The following is a 19,842-nucleotide window of genomic DNA, read 5'->3' on the forward strand; positions in this document are numbered from 1 at the left end:
TCATCTTGAAGGCATCTCAATCCACAGGTCATTTCGTCAGCGTATAATGTCTTAGTGATATGACCAATTAGCTCAAATCCTGGAAAAACAACATAATCGTGTTTCATTTTCTTATTATACAATTTACTTTGGATACTAATTCATAATACGGTTTGTGTGTAGTTGTTTACCCTGTTTTAAGAGGTCATCATATGAAGAAGCCCTAGGAGTTATGGGAGTCGCGCATAGAGATTTTTAGGAGGATTTGTTGTGGCTAACAGAGTATAAAGAGAGTCAACACCTCAGTGTGCAAAGACGAACTAAAACCCACAAGAAATGCAGCAACACCACTCAACAGAACGGGACAGAACTTGAAACTAACTAGATGCCCTCTCATCCTGAAATTTGAGAAAGAAAGAAAAACAGATGACAAATGTCGCGCTTTCCCTTTATCGATGTAACAAATAGTTCTGATTGTGAATTTAGGGTTTTGCTAATTACACTTTGTCTGATTCGGCGAAAGAATACGGAGGGCTTCTCAAACTACCAGCTCATATAAAGGAACCTTCCCTGCTAAGGATTAAAACTTGGCTTGCAAAAGTTACTCAACTCAGTGTCGAAATGACAAACGGTTCAGCTAACTGTACTTTGGTTCAGTGACTTGACACAAACAGTTCAGAGTAGTGTGAAATGGCTCAAGCTATCGGCAAATGGTTGATAGAAGGCCGCAATGGCTCAGTATCGCATCAACCTACTCACCGTAAAGTGAAATGGTTTAGCGTGACGACAATAAGTTTAGTAGAAACCGAAATGGTTTAGTGTTACAGCAGTTGGTTTTCGCCGTAACCGCCAAAAATACAAAAGTGAAATGGACAAGTGAAGCTTGAAATGGAACAGTCTATGTGGGGTCCTACGTCACAACCCTATAGTTTTTATAGCTTTTAGAGGCTTTCTAGCCGTAGTTTCGCCGTCTTAAAACAATGAATCGCTTTATTACGTTTCCTAGCTATGGTTCTAACTGTCTAGACTGTAAGTGCGCTGTCGCGTAAAATGATGCATTTTATCTGTATTTTTGTCATTTATTTTATCGAGGTAGTAAAATTGAGAATTCCTACCATGGCTAGGCGTAAGGCCAGTAAGGATTAAATTAAAAACTAGAAAAATTAACGGACAAATCCTCTCTCGACAATTAGCAGAATACAACAAACATGAGTTATAGCTATTATTCGTTTACAGTATTTTGTCATGAACAATCGAGCAAATCTGCACGCGAGGCATCGGCATTGCATCACTGAGAGAACATAGATACCACTGATCTTTAAACAAGCAATGTCCAGTCTCGACCTCTTAGCGAGATTGTCGCTCGTGTGAGTTTTAGTGGACCTTCTGACACAGAGACCTTCGATATGATAGGAGAACCCCCTCTGTATGGAATGACGACTATTCTAGCCTCCTAATTGTAAACTGCATGCGTATGAAAAGAGCTCTTATTTAACCTACTCCGGTCCGCCACAACGACAACGTTTTCTTCCAAGAGGCACATGACGTTGCTGGTATCGAGATTTGAGTCGACTGAAAACCTGGAGGAAAAGGAGCTTATGGGTACTAAAAGCATAGTATCGTTTTTAACTTGTGTGAAGCTCTGAACACAATAAAAAAAAGTATATAAATATATATATATATAATACCCGGTTATTGTTTGATATAAACCTCTCAATCATTGAAAATTAAAATTTCTTCGATAGTGATTGGCTACAGTATAAAAACTCGTGTCATGTCTAAAAAGTGGAAAAAAATCCTCCCCCCAATCCCTGAGGGGTTGAAGGTCAATATCTGTATGATTACTTTTTTATTGTCTGGGAGGTTTCCCATGCAGCTAGCTAGCCTCGACTTCTTGTGCGAAGCATAGTTTTTCTCAATAGCTTCCCACCATATCAAACAGGTCATTGAATTTTTCTCGAGTCAGTCGTGAATTATTTTCGAACTGCAAAGTGTTCTTTTCTCTTGCTCTGGAATTTTTAGTATTCACGCGCGACGCTCGCGATCCGATCAACTAGCCAATCATGTTTAGAATTCTTGAACTTAACACTGAGGTTGACGTGGTCACTAGTTCAACCTTTATTTAGAAGGAAGCAGTTGTGAAAATTTAATAGTTATGTACATCTCAACTCAAATACGTTTTTTGATTGGATGGTTGAATATGTCACGCGCCGTGAATCAAAATACACTAACTTTCTAGGGTGAACAAACTTCCCTAAGCCCCCGAAAAAACAACAACTTTAACTTTCGACTCTCGCGTGCTAAGGTCGTTTACCGTGAAACCGCAGCAAATGTGGGTGCCTGCCTACGTACCAAAAGTAATTTTTGGCATTCATATTCGAGTTGGGATGCATGAGAAAATATTTTCAAACTGGCCTCACCGGAAACAGTGAGGATTGCTTTCCCTTGCCCCGAAATGGAAACAAAAAAAATTCTTATAACTTGATGAAGGTAACGGTGCATTTGTCTTTATTTTGCTTTATTCGTTTTTACTGTTATTCGCACAGTCCAGGGTTGCTTGGTGTACAGACAGCTCTGAGTTAAACGCAACTAACGAACAAATACTCTCCAGAAATCGCCGATTGTGTCGACGGTCTGATAGACGACATCATCGCATTGCATTACGTTGAGGTCACCAACGTTATTCAAGTGGACCCTAAGGTGATACGCATCTACTTTGAATGCGGGATACCAGTATAGCCTGTTTTGATCTTCACCATGTCCCCACTTTCCAACTAAGTACTCTCCACTTACTAGTCCCCAATCTTTGCAAATGTCAGCTAACTTGGAATTGTCATCCCACTTCAATCTCACAAACGAACCACAGGCATCCGGTTGCTCGTCTGTCTGACCGCTAAAGTACTGGACCACAGCTTCACCTGAGCTGTTGGAAGTGGTGACCACGTGGAATGTGCGTCCCTGTTTCTTGTGGCAGTGGAAACTCAGCTGAGTGAAGGACAAGTGTCTTCTGAGCTCTTTCATGGCACTTTTCTGCAGAACCATGTGTGACTTACCTATCCCACGGTATGATGTCTCAACTGACACCTTAGAAGAGGGGCTGCCGAACTCAACATTTGACACCAGAAGCCAACCTCCTAAAATAAAACAAACCTAAATGATCTGGTTACATCTATGTAAATAGAATTTTGGACATATTAATAGTGGTAACAGAACCGAGCGGAGTCCAATTCGGTCTGAAATCATGCGAGTGATTATCAAAATCGTAGGACCGCAAAGCGGGAGACCGAATTGTTAATCACGAGTATCATTACTGACAGAATTGGACGACAGTCCAAAGTCCTGTTACCAATTAATCAAAACTGTGTTAAAATTTGAGAAAGAAACTAGACATCAGTTTTCATAAAACTAGACATACGTTTTCATAAAAACAAAAAAAACAACATTTAACTCGGCGAAATGCGAGACAACAGCGCACACATGACGCTATCCGTCTACTCAGGCAGGCATGACGTGTTAACTGTCTTCTTAACTGTCCCATTACATTGTCCAATTACAAGCATGACACGTACACTGTCCTTTTATTGCTCAAATCGGCCGTCTGGTGATAACAAATCACGTTCGAGAATTTTGCCATTGTTTTGATTAAAAACATAATACGAATAGCCAAGACCAGAACGTTCCAATAACAGCTGCACCAAGATAAACATACTCCGGTTGAAGTCCTCGTGTCTCAAAAAAAAATCCATTCTCTTACCACCATATCTTGACATGTCACAATAGACCTTCAAAGGGTTTCCACTCTTCTCTGGGTCGATCCAATACTCCCCGTCTCCTTTGGAGTGTCCAGAGTCCAGAATTTCCTTACAGGAGAAAGCCGGATGAGCAGAATCCCAACCTCGTTTGCCTGCATCGGAAAAGGGAAGAATAATCATTTGGAACGATGAGAGGATCAAACTAAGTAACAAAACGCGCCACAGAGGTCTTATTCCATAAGTTGTTACTTTTGCGTAATTATTAGATAGCTCTTGATTTTGGAAATCTTTGTAGGATCCATAGCATCTTTCAATTCAAACTAAGAAAATGGAAAACCTATCATTATAAGGAAAAGCAAGAGATTTTAAACTTCATATTCTCTCAGGAAAGGTTATACATGCTATGTTATACATACGCTGACCAGAAGTAAGAAATAGGTCACCACTTTTCGCTTGGAAAGAGGGGGTGGAAGGGGTGGGAGGGGGCATCTCATGGTTTTCAAAGGAAACGGAGAGGGAATCAGTCGTCGCGAACAGAGTTTAAAGGTAGGACTAAAGAAAATTGGCGGCCAATGAGGAAGATCGATAGAATCATTCGGAACGTTATGGAAGGATCAGAAAAACTTTATTGTGACAACCAAAACACTTCGACCCTTCATACCCCCCCTCCCACCTCCACTAACTTTTCCATGATGTTAAGCACCTTACTCAACAGTACCTCTTCCATAATAAGTTGAACGTGGGTTACGCCTCAGGTTTTCTGGATTTGATTTTTCGGTTTGATTACTCAGTTGACATTCCTTCTTTGCATCATTAGCATCGGATTTGCTGTTGTAAGATTGACATTTTTCATCTTGAAGGCATCTCAATCCACAGCTTATTTCGTCAGCGTATAATGTCTTGGTGATATGACCAATTAGCTCAAATCCTAGAAAAAAACACGATCGTGTTTTAATTATCATCACACAGTTTACTTTGGATACTTTCATGATACAGTTTGTGTGTAGTTGTTTACCCTGTCTTAAGAGGTCTTATTGTTTTTTTAGAGGGCACGGTAACGAATCTTGCAATCTGATTGGTTCTTTACCCGGTCAGTATTTTCCTATCTCTGCCCACGGGCCACGGTAACGCTTTCGTGAGTCGCCGAGTACATCCCAACTTTCGTTGTCATTTTTCATAAATATACCTCGTTTTCCGGCTGGGCAGTATTTTTAAGCAAACACTTCGGTCACTACCTCAAGCCGATAAATAACTTATGAATCCTCTCTTTTCTCTCTATCAAATCACTTTGGTTGACAGAAAAATATTGGTTTCAGAATGAAACAATAGTTTCATTACGTTGGTTGACAAGCGGCCTAAAAACCGTCTGGAATTAATTTTAATCGTTCACAAAAAGTACCCAGAAAGTTGAAACGTGAGGTATTTGGTTACAGTTAAACTGAACGATGGAACTTTCATTCATTTAATATCTGAATTTTCTCGAGCAATTTGTTCATAGTGAAAGAGCGAGCGAAGTTTTAATTTAAGTTCTACAACAAATATACGCTCCTGGTGAGTCTTTCCAATTCCGTTCAATTTGGACATTTGTACCTTAAATTGCACAACAGAAATTGAAGGAATTTTTTGAGAAAAGGTCGCATTACATCCCCTTGTGTCTCGTTGGAGTGTGCCGTTCGAATTTAGTTTTTGTGAAGGAAAGATCAGAGTTAAACACGCCATTACAGCATACAAACGAGCAAACTCTCACAACTTCAAAATAAAAAAATTGAATTTACTCACAATTACTTTCCTCGCCGTTTACTTAATGAACAGAGGTAAATCTTCGTACATGAATGAATGGTCGATGAGAGTGAATAATACTTTCCGTTAGATCATTAACTGATTTTGAAGAAAACATTGTCGTGACAGTCCTTGCCAAACTAAGTTCTGTTAGTTTTCAAATGTTCCTACGCTTTTTTTTTTCTTGCGCGCTCTCTAATTGACAGGTGTCAGATTGTGACAGATACTTGTAAAAATAATGTTTCAAAGTTTGTTTGGAAGCCTTTTAAATCACCTTTATCGTTACGGAAATGAAAATGTTTCGCTGAGGCATCTCTCTTAAATTTGCATCACCTCTGTTTTAACTACCATTTACTCACTCAAAAATTGTTCAGTTTATGGAAGATCTTGCCGTATTTACGGCCATAAATCCTTCGGGTTCTTTCGGAAAGAATTTCGTCAAGTTTAAAAACAATAAATATGTTATTTACCGGCTAAGGGTCGGTACGGCCTCGGGCAGTATTTTCAAGACCTCGGTCACAGTTTTTCACCATACGGACTTCCCAGCCGGCAAATAACATATATATCTTGATTCTTGATAGTGCACAAAGGTAAATATGAAGTAGCCCTAGGAGTTATGAGAGTTGAGCGTAGAAAGTTTCTGTTGTTTTTACCCGATTTTGGGGCAATCTCGTATTTTTTTATGGGGGATCTGTTGTGGCAGAGTATAAAAAGGGGAAGTATAGAGAATTGACTGCCAATGAGGAGGGTCGTAAGATTGTTCCAGAGCCTTATGGGGGAGGGGGAGGGAATGTAAAGTTTATCATGACACAGCCAAAATGTGTCATCCGATCCGAATTTTCTCCCATGACACTTGAAATATTCACATCCCGTCGGAAAAAAAAAATCTCTATGTTGGGAGGTATAAAACATTCATATGTTACCTTCAACTCTCTCGAAAACCTCGTTCCTGCTCAAGTCAGTGCGAGCAGACGAACTGAAAGCCACAAGAAACAAAGCAACACCACTCAACAGAACGGGACAGAAATGGAAACCAACTAGAAGCCCTCTCATTCTGTAATTTAAGAAAGAAAGAAAAACAGATGACAAATGTCGCCTTTTTCCCTTTTTTGATGCAAGAAATATTTGTGACTTTAGGGTTTTGTTAATTACAATTTTGCCGTCTGACCTGGAGATAGAATGCGAGGAATTTTTTAAACTACCAAGTTATATAAAACTATCTCTCCTGCTAAGGATTAATTCTTGTCCGCTGGCTTGCACAAGTTACTCACCCGATAGTAAGTAAATACATCGAGTTTCTCACTCACACTCACCTTCCTTTTCTTACTTTTCCTCGACTTTTCTTCTCACGTTTATGCGGTAGTAAAGGTCTTTTGTATTTATACTTTTTACTCAAACGTATTTATCGAAGCGGCTGACTATTCAAGATTTATGTTGTTGTCAAAGTTGAAGAGCAATCTTCTTTTGAAGTTTAAATTAACCAATTTCTCCAAATTAAATGACTTGATTACTCCTTGAAACCAGTATATTCTTACCTTCAGTTTCTTTCCACTTCTCTCGAATTTTTTCTATTGAAAAACTCTATTATCAACTTTTCATACAATTTTAATGAAGCTTGAGACAATAATTAAAAGAAATAAATAGAAACAGCTCGAGAACCCATACATAAATTATGCATCAGTCAGCTTTGCACGAAGTACTGATCACGACTTGGGGTCAGCGTTTCTTTACATTGAGTAAAGCATGGGGGCATTTAACTTTAATAGAAGCAAACCTAAATTATTCGGATTTTTTTGGTTATCCGGATTTCTTTTCTTCTGTACCCGGTTTTTTATGAGTATCAATTAGTCGTATTCAGGATACAAAACAACTTTTTCCAACCAGAAAAGCTAAATTCGCCCAGTGAAAAAGAGCTACAGGATGTAATTTCAAGGTTAAAAGTTTTCTTCAGTGATGAAACTGACAGGATTCCTCCTCACATTCTAACTTTAACATTTATGAGTCACAGTATGTTGGTATATCTGTTGTACCATACATATTTTTGTGTGTTCCTGTTTTGCACCCGTGTTAGTTAAATCTAATAACCGAAGCCAATATGCTAAGAAATATATATTTCTTCCGATGCTCTAATTATTTTTTCACCTTTTGCACTCTAGCTACCCTACTAATGGTGTTTACTTTCGCTTGCAGACAGTTCTAATACAGACACCTGGCAATGTTGATAAATTAAGCGACTAACTGATTCCAAAGGAAACAATGAGTTTTGTTTCCACTGCGGGTCAAGGTAAAGCAATTCTCACTGTTTCCCGTGGGGCCAGTCACTTTGGTTTTAATTTTCAAAAGTGTTTTGTTATACCTCCCAACTGGAAAATGACTAAAAAATAATTTTGTTTTCGCAGGCTGGCACTCACATTTGCTGCAGTTTCACAGTGCACGACCTTATCACGTGAGAGTCGAAAGTTTAAGTTCTTGTTTCCCTCAGGGCTAAGTGAATTTTGTTCACTTAGAAAGTTGGTGTATTTTGATTCCCGGCCCGCGATATGTTCTCCTTAAATCAGAAAACTTATTTGAGTTGGGAGGTACATAACGATTAAATTTTCACAACTGCTTTCTTCTTAATATAAGGTCGATCTAGTGCTAAGGAAATTGACCACGTCAACCTCAAGATCAAGTTCAAGGATCTAAACATGATTGGCTAGTTGGTCGAATCACGTGCGTCGCGCGTGAATACAAACATTCCAGTGGAAGAAGAAAAGAACGCTTTGCTGTTCGGAAAAAATTCACGAAAAGTCAAAAAAATTTCAACGCAATATTTGATGTGGCGGAAAAATATTAAGAAAAACCATGCCTAGCACGAAAGGTCGAAGCTAGCTGGGAATCGTGGACGAAAAAAAAGTAATTATACAGACATTGACCTTTCTGGCTTGTTCTTGTGCTTTACAGCAAATAAATCCTTTTCTTCCAAGAATTTGATTCAAACGAAAGAAAAGTGAACAGTGAGGAAACAAGTCGAAAAACTTGGTTTGCCTCGGATTAATTTTCCAGAAAGTTTACTGAAGGGCCGTCATTTACAGCGTCACTTAGTATTCCTGGCTCGAGTCTTAATTAACACATCGAACTGACCAGAACTTAAATCTATACTCGCCCCAGTCCCAATGTATACCCCACGGTATCCATTCAACAGATGAGCGAACGAACGAAAAATGACTATGATTTTACTTTATTTATTTTAATTTTTTCTATCAATTTCGCTAGTTGAGTTTTTTTTTTTGGTAAAAATTCATGCTAAGTGTTTTTGTTCACACAATTTTACATAAGCTTTCATTATTCTTTCACCTGCCTTAACATTCCCACACAACAATCGAAAGTTCTCGCAGGCTACGACTTTTCGAAAAAAACAGATACTAATTGTCCGTGAATTCGGCTTTTCGTTTCCCTACAAAAGCTGTCATCCCTTCCTTTCGATCGTCCTGCGAAATGAAAGAAAAGAAGAAAATTTTCCTTAGGGAAAGTTTCATCGCAAGTCTTTACAAGTTCACTATACTGTTATTCATCACCATGGTAACACTTGAATAGACGGGGTAAGTTTCTAGAAAAACTGTGGTGCTGCGGTGGGTGGGGTATCACAAAGATAAATTTTATCAAAAGCGTTGATAATGCAAAGTGGCCACCAAAGAGAGTTTCTAGAGCTGACGTTCCTAGCCTTAGCCGTTCGTCAGAGCGAATAGAGGAATTGTGGGTGGTGTGTAGTTTACATGCAGAAAGATGGAGCTGCACTTTTGGTAAGAACATAGGAACATTTTCATGTTTTTTAAATTGAACTTACTTCGGTAGCGCAGAAGACGTGAAGAATTCAGTGGATTGCTCTAAATCAGAGAGAGTAGGTGATATGTTTTCGGGAAATGGTTGAGTGGCTTTACCACTTTGTATTGCAATTGCCGTCTTCTTTCAAGTGTAAACGCCTATCAATATTAACTTACCGTTGAGTGAAACATTCTTTTCTCAAAATGCAGTCTTTCTGCCAGTGACATCTCGTAGCCTAATAGATAAAAGAGAAAAAAGAGGATTTCAGACGCCTAAACAAAAGACATTTTGGAAATTCAACCATCTACGGGACTTTCAAAGGGAATGTAACGACAATAAATTGTGTTTGCATGCATTCCTTGTAAACTGTTGAACTTTTGGACTCAAGCAGGTCTGTCAAGCTGGTCAGATTTATATCCCGAGGCAACAAAACCCTACGCGAGATCAAGTTCTTCTCTGCTTAACTTGGGCAAAAATCTACCTCATTTTCTCAGTTTATTTCAATTAAGATGATGGCTTAGAAACAATCAATTTGACTCTTGTGAATGGAAGTATGTCATGATGTTTGAGGCTATTTCGGTCACCAGAAAAAAGATGGTTTCGCAGTGGAACAGTCAAATAGGATAGATAACTGCTTTGAAGTTGACTGGTAAACCAACAAGAAACGTCTAGCGATGGACAAGATCAACACCGACTGCAATTGACATAAAATCTCTCGAATAATCGAAGTATAACTCATGACAGGAAACAGCCAATCGGAAGGTTACAACTGTCAGGGCAATACCTGTGTTGACAGCTGCTTTGGCGATCTGTACGGCAATCTTCGACAAGGATGATATTTTTGCAGCTGTCTTGATAGCTTCATCTACGAGCTCTTCTGCGGGGAAGACTTTACTAACCAGGCCTAAGAAAAAATAAAAGTTTTTAAGTCTGCAATTTGAATTTAGATCTAAGTCAAGAAAAATCTCGAGAATGAGTGCGCAATGCCCCACCTGACAAAGCCCACGACAATAATTCTCAGAAGTTTATGCAGTTGTATCACAGGAGTGCATACCCCAAGTTCACACTTTTATTAACCCTTAAACCTAACTGAGCAACTTGAGGTAACGCGGCCTTAACTGCGACTTTTTGAAAAAGTATACAGAGCAAATGTACTTGAATCAAAACGAAGAGGAAGTTTAGCGCGAATAACTCTTGCCAAGAGCTATTACTAAGAGAGGAGGGTACTGAACACATGCAAGTTTACGTAAACTCTAAAAAACGTCTTCGGAGGTGTGCGGACATCTTTGGAAGTGACCCGTTCAGTTCGTTCGCGGAAATGCTAACAAACAGAGGGAAAAAAATCTACGCCTTTGACTCGAATTTTCCAGGTTTATGCAAGTGTTCAGCAGAGCACTGACTTAGCATAAAACAGTGTTTCTCCGTTGCAGTCCTTGATGATGTGGAAGTACTGTACACATTTCTCAGTAATTTGTGTGAGAATTTCCTTGTGCCACTGGGAAGGCTCACGATGCTAAGTACCTCCCTCCTTGATCTTTTAACCCCCAAGATCTGATTGTTAATTCTCCCCTCTAGCTGCTACACATTTCCTTTTTAATAAGTTACGAGAGTTTGATGTTAGATCAATAACAACTTTGAACTGATAAGTTTAAATATTCTCATTACCCGTTTGCTGGATGATGTATGTTTATTACAAGAAGAAGTTGCATGTTGATCGATTTTGTAAGGTAAAGAGGTAATGATGAACAACTGGTCAAAAATAGGAGCTAAGTTGGAAGGAGCATGGACCTGATTTCTGTGCATCTTCTGCTGAAATAGGATCTCCTGTTAGTATCATTTCCATAGCCAGGGACTTCCCAACAGCTCTTGGAAGTCGCTGTGTACCACCGGCACCTAAAAAAATGAAAGCAATCTTAGAGTTAGTTGCAACTTTAAGCACAAACTTAAGCTTGACACAGTTAACCCTTTAACTCCCAGATCAAATTTGTAATTCTACTTATTGTCAACCATACAATTCTTACAACTTTAGTTTAAAGAATTTAATATTGGATCAACTAATTATCCCCAAATTGAAATTTTTCTTTATTCTCACCACTTATTTGGTTAATATTGTATTGATAGTGTAAAGAGAAATTCTGTCTTGGTCACTCATGGAAGTTAAAGGGTTAAAGAAAATAAAAGCAGCAATATAAGAGAGTCTAGAATAAAAAAAATACCCATTTCATGAAAAGCCATCTTACTCCTATGATCTTTCCTGATTACAAGTCTTTACTTCACTAAATCATATCACTGTTTCTTTAGGTTAAAGCAAATTTTAACTCTTTGACCCCAAAGAGTGACTAGCATCTAGTTTCTCCTTACAATATCACCCCTGAATCACACATTAAAGTCATGAGAATAAAGGAAATGATCATCAATCAAACAAGCTCTTGATTGTTAAACAAATTCTCCTTGTAAGCACAAAAGGAAATGTATGGAGAACTTGCAGACTGATGTTTGGGTGTAAAGGGCTAATGACTAATACTCTTAAGAAGTATAAAATAAAATCTTGGAAAGGAGAAGACATCATTTTCATTTTTTTCATCTGCTATCCTGTAGCTTATTTCTGCTCTCTGATATTTTAATCAAGGTCAGTGGAATATATTATATTTTCTTATTGTGCAAACAGATAAAGTTGTTTCTGTGGGTAATTTATGTGTGCCATACCTGGAATAGTTCCAAGCAAAATCTCTGGTTGACCAAACTTAGCTTTGTTTCCTGCATAAATGATATCACACATGATGGCTAACTCACATCCTCCTTCAAGCTGTGAAGAAAGTATTGTACAACATACTTCAATCGAGCAACAACGAAAAAAGACAAACTTTTTTTGCCACCCTTAATAACACAATGACAGCTACAAGGAAATCTCTTGATTATTGGACAATCTGGGCACTGAGCTGGTGATTTGCACCGATAACTTAGACTACTGGCATCTTATTCATAATAATATTTTGGACATATTAATAATGGTAACAGGACCGAGTGGAGTCTAATTTGGACTGTAACCATACGAGTGATTAACAAAATCGTAGGACCGCAAAGCGGGAGTCCGATTTGTTAATCACGAGTATGATTTCAGACAGAATTGGACAACAAGAAGGCCTGTTACCAATTAATCAAAACTATGACAAAATTTGGGAAAGAAACTAGACATTGGTCATACGTTTTCAGAAAAAACCAAAAACAACAGTTTACTCGGCGAAATGCGAGACAACAGTGCGCGCACGTGACGCGTTCTGTCCCCTCATACAGGCATGACGTGTTAACTGTCCCTTTAACTGTCCTATTACACTGTCCAATTACAAGTATGACGCGTATACTATCTTGTTGTGCTAAAATCGGCCGGCTGGTGATAACCAATCAAGTTCGAGATGAGCACAGTTTCGATTAAAAAACACAATAAGGATCTTTGTAGAGAAAGCACGAATACCCAAGACCAGAATGTTCCAATAGAAACTGCTCCAAGTCAAATATACTCTGGTTAAAGTCCTGGTGTCTCTAAAAAAAACTTATTCACTTACCACTATATCTTGACATGTCACAATAGACCCTCAAAGGGTTTCAACTCTTCTCGGGGTCGATCCAATACTCCCCGTCTCCTTTGGAGTGTCCAGAGCGCAAAATTTTCTTACAGAAGAAGGCCGGATGAGCAGAATCCCAGCCTCGTTTATTTACATCGAGGGGGGGGGGGGGGGGGGGAAGAATAATCATTTGGAACGATGAGAGGATCAAACTTAGAAACAAAACACCTCACATAGGTCTTATTCCAAAAGTAGTTCCTTTCGCGTGATCATTAGATAGCTTTTGATTTTGGAAATATTTGTAGGATACATAGCATCCTTCTATCTCAAATTAAAAAAATGGAAAAGTTATAAGGAAAGGCAAGAGATCATAGACTTTATATTCTCTGAAAAGCGCTTAGGAGAAGTAAGGAATGGGTCACCATTCTTCGCTTGGAAAAAGGGAGCGGGAGGGGTAGGAAAGTCTTACGGGGGGGGTGGGGGGTATCCTGGTTTTCAAAGGGAACGGAGATGGGATCGGTGGTCGCTGACAGACTTTTAAGGTGGAACCTAAATTGAAAATTGATTTGAAAATTGGCTGACTCGATTAATTGTGAGAACCGAAATGCTGTGACCTTTCCTTCCCCCTCTTCTACCCTTCTACCCAGGTGTAAAAATATGATTTGTTCCTAAAGTTAAGCACCTTACTCAACAGTACTTCTTCGATCCATAATAATTAGAACGTGGGTTTCGCCTCAGGTTTTCCGGGACTTGATTTTTTAGTTCGGTTACTCAGCTGACATTACTTCTTTGCATCACTAACATCGGATTTGCTGTTGTAAGATTGGCATTTTTTATCTTGAAGGCAGCTCAATCCACAGCTTATTTCGTCAGCGTATAATGTCTTGGTGATACGACCAACTGGCTCTAATCCTAGAAAAACAGCACAATCGTGTTTCATTTTATTATTATACAATTTACTTTGGATACTATCATAATACAGTTTGTGTGTAGTTGTTCACCCTGTCTTAAGAGGTTATCTTGATTCTTGATATCGTGTACAGGTGAATATGAAGAAGCCCTAAGAGTTATGAGAGTTGCGTGTAGAAAGTTTCAGTTGTTTTTACCCGATTTTGGGACAATCCCATGTTTTTGTTTGGGAGGATTTGTTGTGGCCAACAGAGTATAAAAGAGACCGGAAGTGTAGAAAATTGACTGCCAAAGAGGGGGATCGTAAGATTGTTACAGTCCCTTATGAAATACAGCAACACCACTCAACAGAATGGGTCAGAACTGGAAACTAACTAGATGCCCTCTCATCCTGTAATTTGAGAAAGAAAGAAAAACAGATGACAAATTTCGCGCTTTCAATTTTTTGATGCAACAAATAGTTTTGATTGCGAATTTAGGGTTTTGTTAATTACACTTTGTCTGACTCGGCGAAAGAATACGGAGGGCTTTTTAAATTACCAGTTCATATAAAGGAACCTTACCTGCTAAGGATTAAAACTTGTCCGCTGGCTTGCAAAAGTTACTCAACTCAGTGTAGAAATGAGAAACGGTTCAGCTAGCTGTAATTTGGTTCGGTGATTTGACACAAACGGTTCAGAGTAGTGTGAAATGGCCAAAGCTATCGGCAAATGGTTAATAGTAGGCCGCAATGGCTTAGTAACGCATCAATCTACTCACAGGAAAGTGAAATGGTTTAGCGCGACGACAAAAGGTTTAGTACAAACCAAATTGGTTTAGTGTTACAGCAGTTGGTTTACGCCGTAACCGCTAAAATACAAAAGTGAAATGAACAAGTCAAGCTTGAAATGGAACAGTCTATGTGGGGTCTTACGTCATAACCCTATAGTTTTTATAGTTTTTAGGCGCCCTTTAGTTGTAGTTTCGCCGTCTTAAAACAATGAATCGCTTTATTACCTTTTCTAGCTATGATTCTGACTGTCTAGACTTTAAATTTGCTGTTGCGTAAAATGATGCATTTTATCAGTATTTTTGTCATTCTTTTTGTTTCAGATTCTTATTTTATCTTGAGGGAGTAAAATGGAGAATTCTTACCGTGGTTAGGCGTAAGGCCGGTAAGAATTAAATTAAAAACTAGAAAAATGAACGGAAAATCCTCTCTCGACAATTGGCTAAATACAACAAACATGAATCATAGCTACTATTCGTTTACAGTATTTTGTCACGAACAATCGAGCAAATCTGTACGCGTGGCATCGGCATTGTATTACTGAGAGAACATACTAGATACCACTGGTCTTTAAATATGCAATGTCCAGTCTCAACCTCTCAGCGAGATTGTTGCTCGTATAAGTTCAGTGGACCTCCCGACACAGAGACCTTCGATATGGTAGGACAACACCCTCTATATGGAATGACGATTATTTTAGCCTCCAAATTGTAAACTGCATGCGGTATAAAAAAGAGCCCTTACACAACCTACTCTGGTCCGCCACAACGGCAACGTTTTCTTCCAAGGGGCACATGACGTTGCTGCTATCGAGATTTGAGTCGACCGAAAACCTGAAGGAAATGGTATTTCTGACGAATGAGTCTACGAATAAGGCAGAATTAAATATTTTGTCGGCACGAGATACGACAAGGCCTGGGGCCTTAGGCCCGAGCATCATGGGTAATAATGCAGTGGTATATAAGGGGAAGTATAGCACGTGGTGTCTATCTAGGCCCCAGAACCAACCGTTCACCTCTGGCTGATGACAAATTTATTTTAGTATGAAAACATATATTTTATTTAACTGTAAGGCCTCGTAGGATGGGCTGCCAAATGCTCTGAGTTTGGGCCATGGTTCCTACCCAGATTTCCTGTCATGTTTTTTCCCCAAAGGGGTTTTTTTCTGGCAGGTTTTTTCTGGCCTCTGTCTAACCGTAGTTATGTCCTTGTAAGCGGTTGCCCATCTCTGTTAATCCAGACTTGGTGAAGTTTGCATGTTAGTAATGTATACCTAATTTTTAATGTGTAAGGAATTGACTGTATATCAGGATTGTATATGGTATATCAGTTGCGAATATATGTATTTATGGATGCCTCGGGCTATATATGCCTCGGGTTGGTTCTCGGCTAGCTTCCCTAAATAAACTTATTTGATGTATACCATTGTGTTATTTGTTATTTAGTGGAGACAAAATAAGGAGCTTATGGGTGCTAAAAGCGTAATACGGTTCTTGACTTGTGTGGAGCTCTGAACACAATAAAATAAATTTATATATATACATCATGCCCAGTTATTATGTTTGATATAAGCCTCTCAATCACTGAAAATTAAAATTTCTTCGATTGTGATTGGTTATAGTATAAAAACTCGTGTCATGTCTAAAAAGTGGGAAAAAACCCTCCCCCAATCCCTGAAGGGTTGAAGGTCAAAATCTGCATGTTTACTTTTTTATTGTCCGGGAGATTTCCCAGTTAGCCTCGGCCTCTTGTGCTAAGCATTGTTTTTCTCAGTGGCCTCCCGCCATATCAAACAGGTCGTTGAAATTTTCTTGTGTCAGTAGTGAGTTTTTTTCGAACTGCAAAGTGTTCTTTCCTCTTCCTCCGGAATTTTTAGTATTCACGCGCGACGCTCGCGATCCGATCAACTAGCCAATCATGTTTAGGGTCCTTCAACTTAACGTTGAGGTTGACATGGTCACTAGTTCAACCTTTTATTTAGAAGGAAGCAGTAGTGAAAATTTAATCGTTATGTACCTCTCAACTTAAATACGTTTTTTGATTGGATGGTTGAATATGTCACGCGCCGTGAATCAAAATACACTAACTTTCTAGAGTGAACAAAATTCACTAAGCCCCCGAGGAGACAACAACTTTAACTTGCGACTCTCGCGTGATAAGGTCGTTCACCGTCAAACCGCGGCAAGTGTGTTTGCCAGCCTACGTACAAAAAGTAATTTTTGGCAGTCATATTCGGTTTGGGATGTATGAGAAAATATTTTCAAAAATAAAAATTAAAATGACAGGCCCCACGGGAAACAATGACTCAGGATTACTTTCCCTAGCCCCGAAATGAAAACAAAAACATTCTTACAACCTGATGAGTGTAACGGTGCATTTTTCTTTATTTTAATTTGCTTTATTCGTTTGTGACTGTTATTCAAACAGTCAAGGGTTGCTTGGTTTACAGATGGACGCAACTAACGAACAAAGACTCTCCAGAAATCGCCTTTTGTGTCAACATTGCGACCGGAGCTATCATCACATTCCATTTTTTTGAGGTCGCCAACGTTATGCAAGTGGACTTTAAGGTGATACCATCCCCTTTTTAAGACGGGATACCAGTATAGCCTCCTTTGATCTTGACCATGTCCCCACTTTCCAACAAAGTACTCTCCACTTGCAAGTTGACCCCACTCTTTGCAAATGTCAGCTAACTGGGAATTGTCATCCAACGTCAATCTCACAAACGAACCACAGGCGTCCGGTTGCTCATCTGTCTGACCGCTGAAGTAACGGACCACAGTTTCACCTGAGCTGTTGGAAGCTGTGACCACGTGGAATGTGCGTCCCTCTTTCTTGCGACAATGGAATCTCAGCTGAGTGAAGGACAAGTGTCTTCTGAGCTCTTTCATGGCACTTTTCTGCAGAACCATGTGTGACTTACCTATTCCACGGTATGATGTCTCAACTGACACCCTAGGAGAGGGACTTCCGAACTCAACATTTGACACCAGAATCCAACCTCCTAAAATAAAACGAACCTAAATGATCTAATGACATCCATATAACTAGAATTTTGGACATATCAAATGATAAAAGGACCGAGTGGAGTCCAATTCGGTCTGTAATCATACGAGTGATTTAAAGAATCGTACGAACGCAAAGCGGGAGTCCGACTTGTTAATCATTCGTATCATTATGAACAGAATTTGACGACAAGAATTGTTACCAATTAATCACTCACTCACATGTACTCGGCGACACGTTTTTGACTTTTGTTATAGTTTTGATTAAAAACGTAATAGTATTAGCCAAGACCAGAACGTTCCAATAACAACTGCTCCAAGTCAAATATACTCCTGTTGAAGTCCTCGTGTCTCAAAAAAAAATTCATTCTCTTACCACCATATCTTGACATATCACAATAGACCTTCAAAGGGTTTCCACTCTCCTCTGGGTCGATCCAATACTCCCCGTCTCCTTTGGAGTGTCCAGAGTCCAGAATTTCTTTACAGGAGAAGGCCGGATGAGCAGAATCCCAGCCTCGTTTATCTACATCGGAAGAGGGAAGAATAATCATTTGGAACGATGAGAGGATCAAACTTAGAAACAAAACACGCCGCAGAGGTCATATTCCATGTGTAGTTCCTCTGGCGTAATTATTAGATAGCTCTTGATTTTATAAATCTTTGTAGGATCCATAGCATCTTTCAATTCAAACTAAGAAAATGGAAAACCAATCATTATAAGGAAAAACAAGAGATTTTAAACTTCATATTCTCTCGGTAAAAATTATACATGGATGTACACGTGACATGAGAGAGCTCTGAAAAGCGCTAATCAGAAGTAAGAAATAGGTCACCATTTTTGACTTGTAAAGAGGGGGTGGGAGGGGTGGCAGAGTCTTGGGGGGATATTATTGTTTTCAAAGGGAATGGAGAGGGGATCAGTGGTCGCTAACAGAGTTTAAAGGTGGGACTAAAGAAAATTGGCGGCCAATGTGGAAGATCGATAGAATAATTCGGAGCGTTATGTAAGGATCAGGAAAACTTTATTGTGACAACCAAAATACTCCGACCCTTAATACCCCCCCTCCCACTTCCACTAACTTTTCCATAATGTTAAGCACTTTACTCAACAGTACCTCTTCCATAATAAGTAGAACGTGGGTTTCGCCTCAGGTTTTCCGGACTTGATTTTTTGGTTTGATTACTCAGTTGACATTCCTTCTTTGCATCATTAACTTGGGATTTGCTGTTGTAAGATTGACATTTTTCATCTCGAAGGCATCTCAATCCACAGCTTATTTCGTCAGCATATAATGTCGTGGTGATATGACCAATTAGCTCAAATCCTTGAAAAGCATTACAATCGTGTTTCATGTTCTCATCACTCAGTTTATTTTGGATACTTTCATAATACAGTTTGTGTGTAGTTAATTACCCTGTCTTAAGAGGTCATCTTGATTCTTAATATCGTTCAAAGGTGAATATGAAGAAGCCCTGAGAGTTATGAGAGTTGCGCGTAGAAAGTTCCTGTTGTTTTTACCCGATTTTGGGGCGATCTCATATTTTTTTAAGGGCGAACTGCTATGGCAACAGAATATAAAGGGGGAAGAATGAAGATTTACTACCAGTGAGGGGGATTGTAAGAATATCAAAGAACCTTATTTGGTGGGGAGGGGGGAGGGATCATGTTAAGTTTATCGTGACACAGCCAAAATCTGTGTCATCCGATCCGAGTTTTCGCCCATGGCATTTGAAACATTCACATCCCGTCGGAAAAAAATATCACTGTTGGGAGGTATAACACAATCACGTGTTACCTTCATCTCTCTCGAAAACCTCGTCCCTGATCAAGTCAGTGTGCAAAGACGAACTGAAAGCCACAAGAAACAAAGCAACACCACTCAACAGAACGGGACAGAAATGGAAACCAACTAGAAGCCCTCTCATCCTATAATTTGAGAAAGAAAGAAAAACAGATGATAAATGTTGCCTTTCTCCCTTCTTAGATGCAACAAATAGTTTTGGTTGTGAATTTAGGGTTTTGCTAATTATACTTTGTCTGACTCAGCGAAAGAATACGAGCGCTGTTTTAAACTACCAAGTCATACAAAGGAATCTTTCCTGTTAAGGATTAATTCTTGTCCGCTGGCTTACACAAGTTACTCACCCGATAGTAAGTAAATACATCGAGCTTCTCACTCACATTCACCTTCCTTTTCTTACTTTTCCTCGACTTTTCTTCTCACGTTTATGCAGTAGTCAAGGTCTTTTGTATTTATACTTCTCACTCAAACGTA

The 19,842-nt window shown here is 39.2% G+C and overlaps 2 protein-coding genes across 2 annotated transcripts; both read right to left on the minus strand.

The window, feature by feature from the left end:
- Positions 1–8,914: 8,914 nt before the first annotated feature.
- On the minus strand, positions 8,915–15,351 carry LOC149039137 (enoyl-CoA hydratase, mitochondrial-like). Its single transcript, XM_089185754.1, has 7 exons — positions 15,309–15,351; positions 13,680–13,789; positions 12,021–12,120; positions 11,103–11,207; positions 10,099–10,218; positions 9,491–9,549; positions 8,915–8,980 (listed from the first exon to the last, which is right to left on the minus strand). The coding sequence occupies exons 1-7, from the start codon at positions 15,349–15,351 to the stop codon at positions 8,915–8,917; spliced, it is 603 nt and encodes a 200-aa protein (XP_089041880.1).
- Positions 15,352–16,918: 1,567 nt separating this feature from the next.
- Positions 16,919–17,844, minus strand: LOC149039138 (uncharacterized). Its single transcript, XM_089185964.1, has one exon. It carries the CDS (start codon positions 17,468–17,470, stop codon positions 17,015–17,017), a length of 456 nt encoding a protein of 151 aa, XP_089042090.1. The 5' UTR covers positions 17,471–17,844; the 3' UTR covers positions 16,919–17,014.
- Between the last annotated feature and the right edge of the window lie 1,998 nt (positions 17,845–19,842).

Source organism: Pocillopora damicornis, chromosome 10 (assembly GCF_964200805.1).
Source record: "Pocillopora damicornis chromosome 10, jaPocDami1.2, whole genome shotgun sequence".
NCBI lineage: Eukaryota > Metazoa > Cnidaria > Anthozoa > Scleractinia > Pocilloporidae > Pocillopora > Pocillopora damicornis.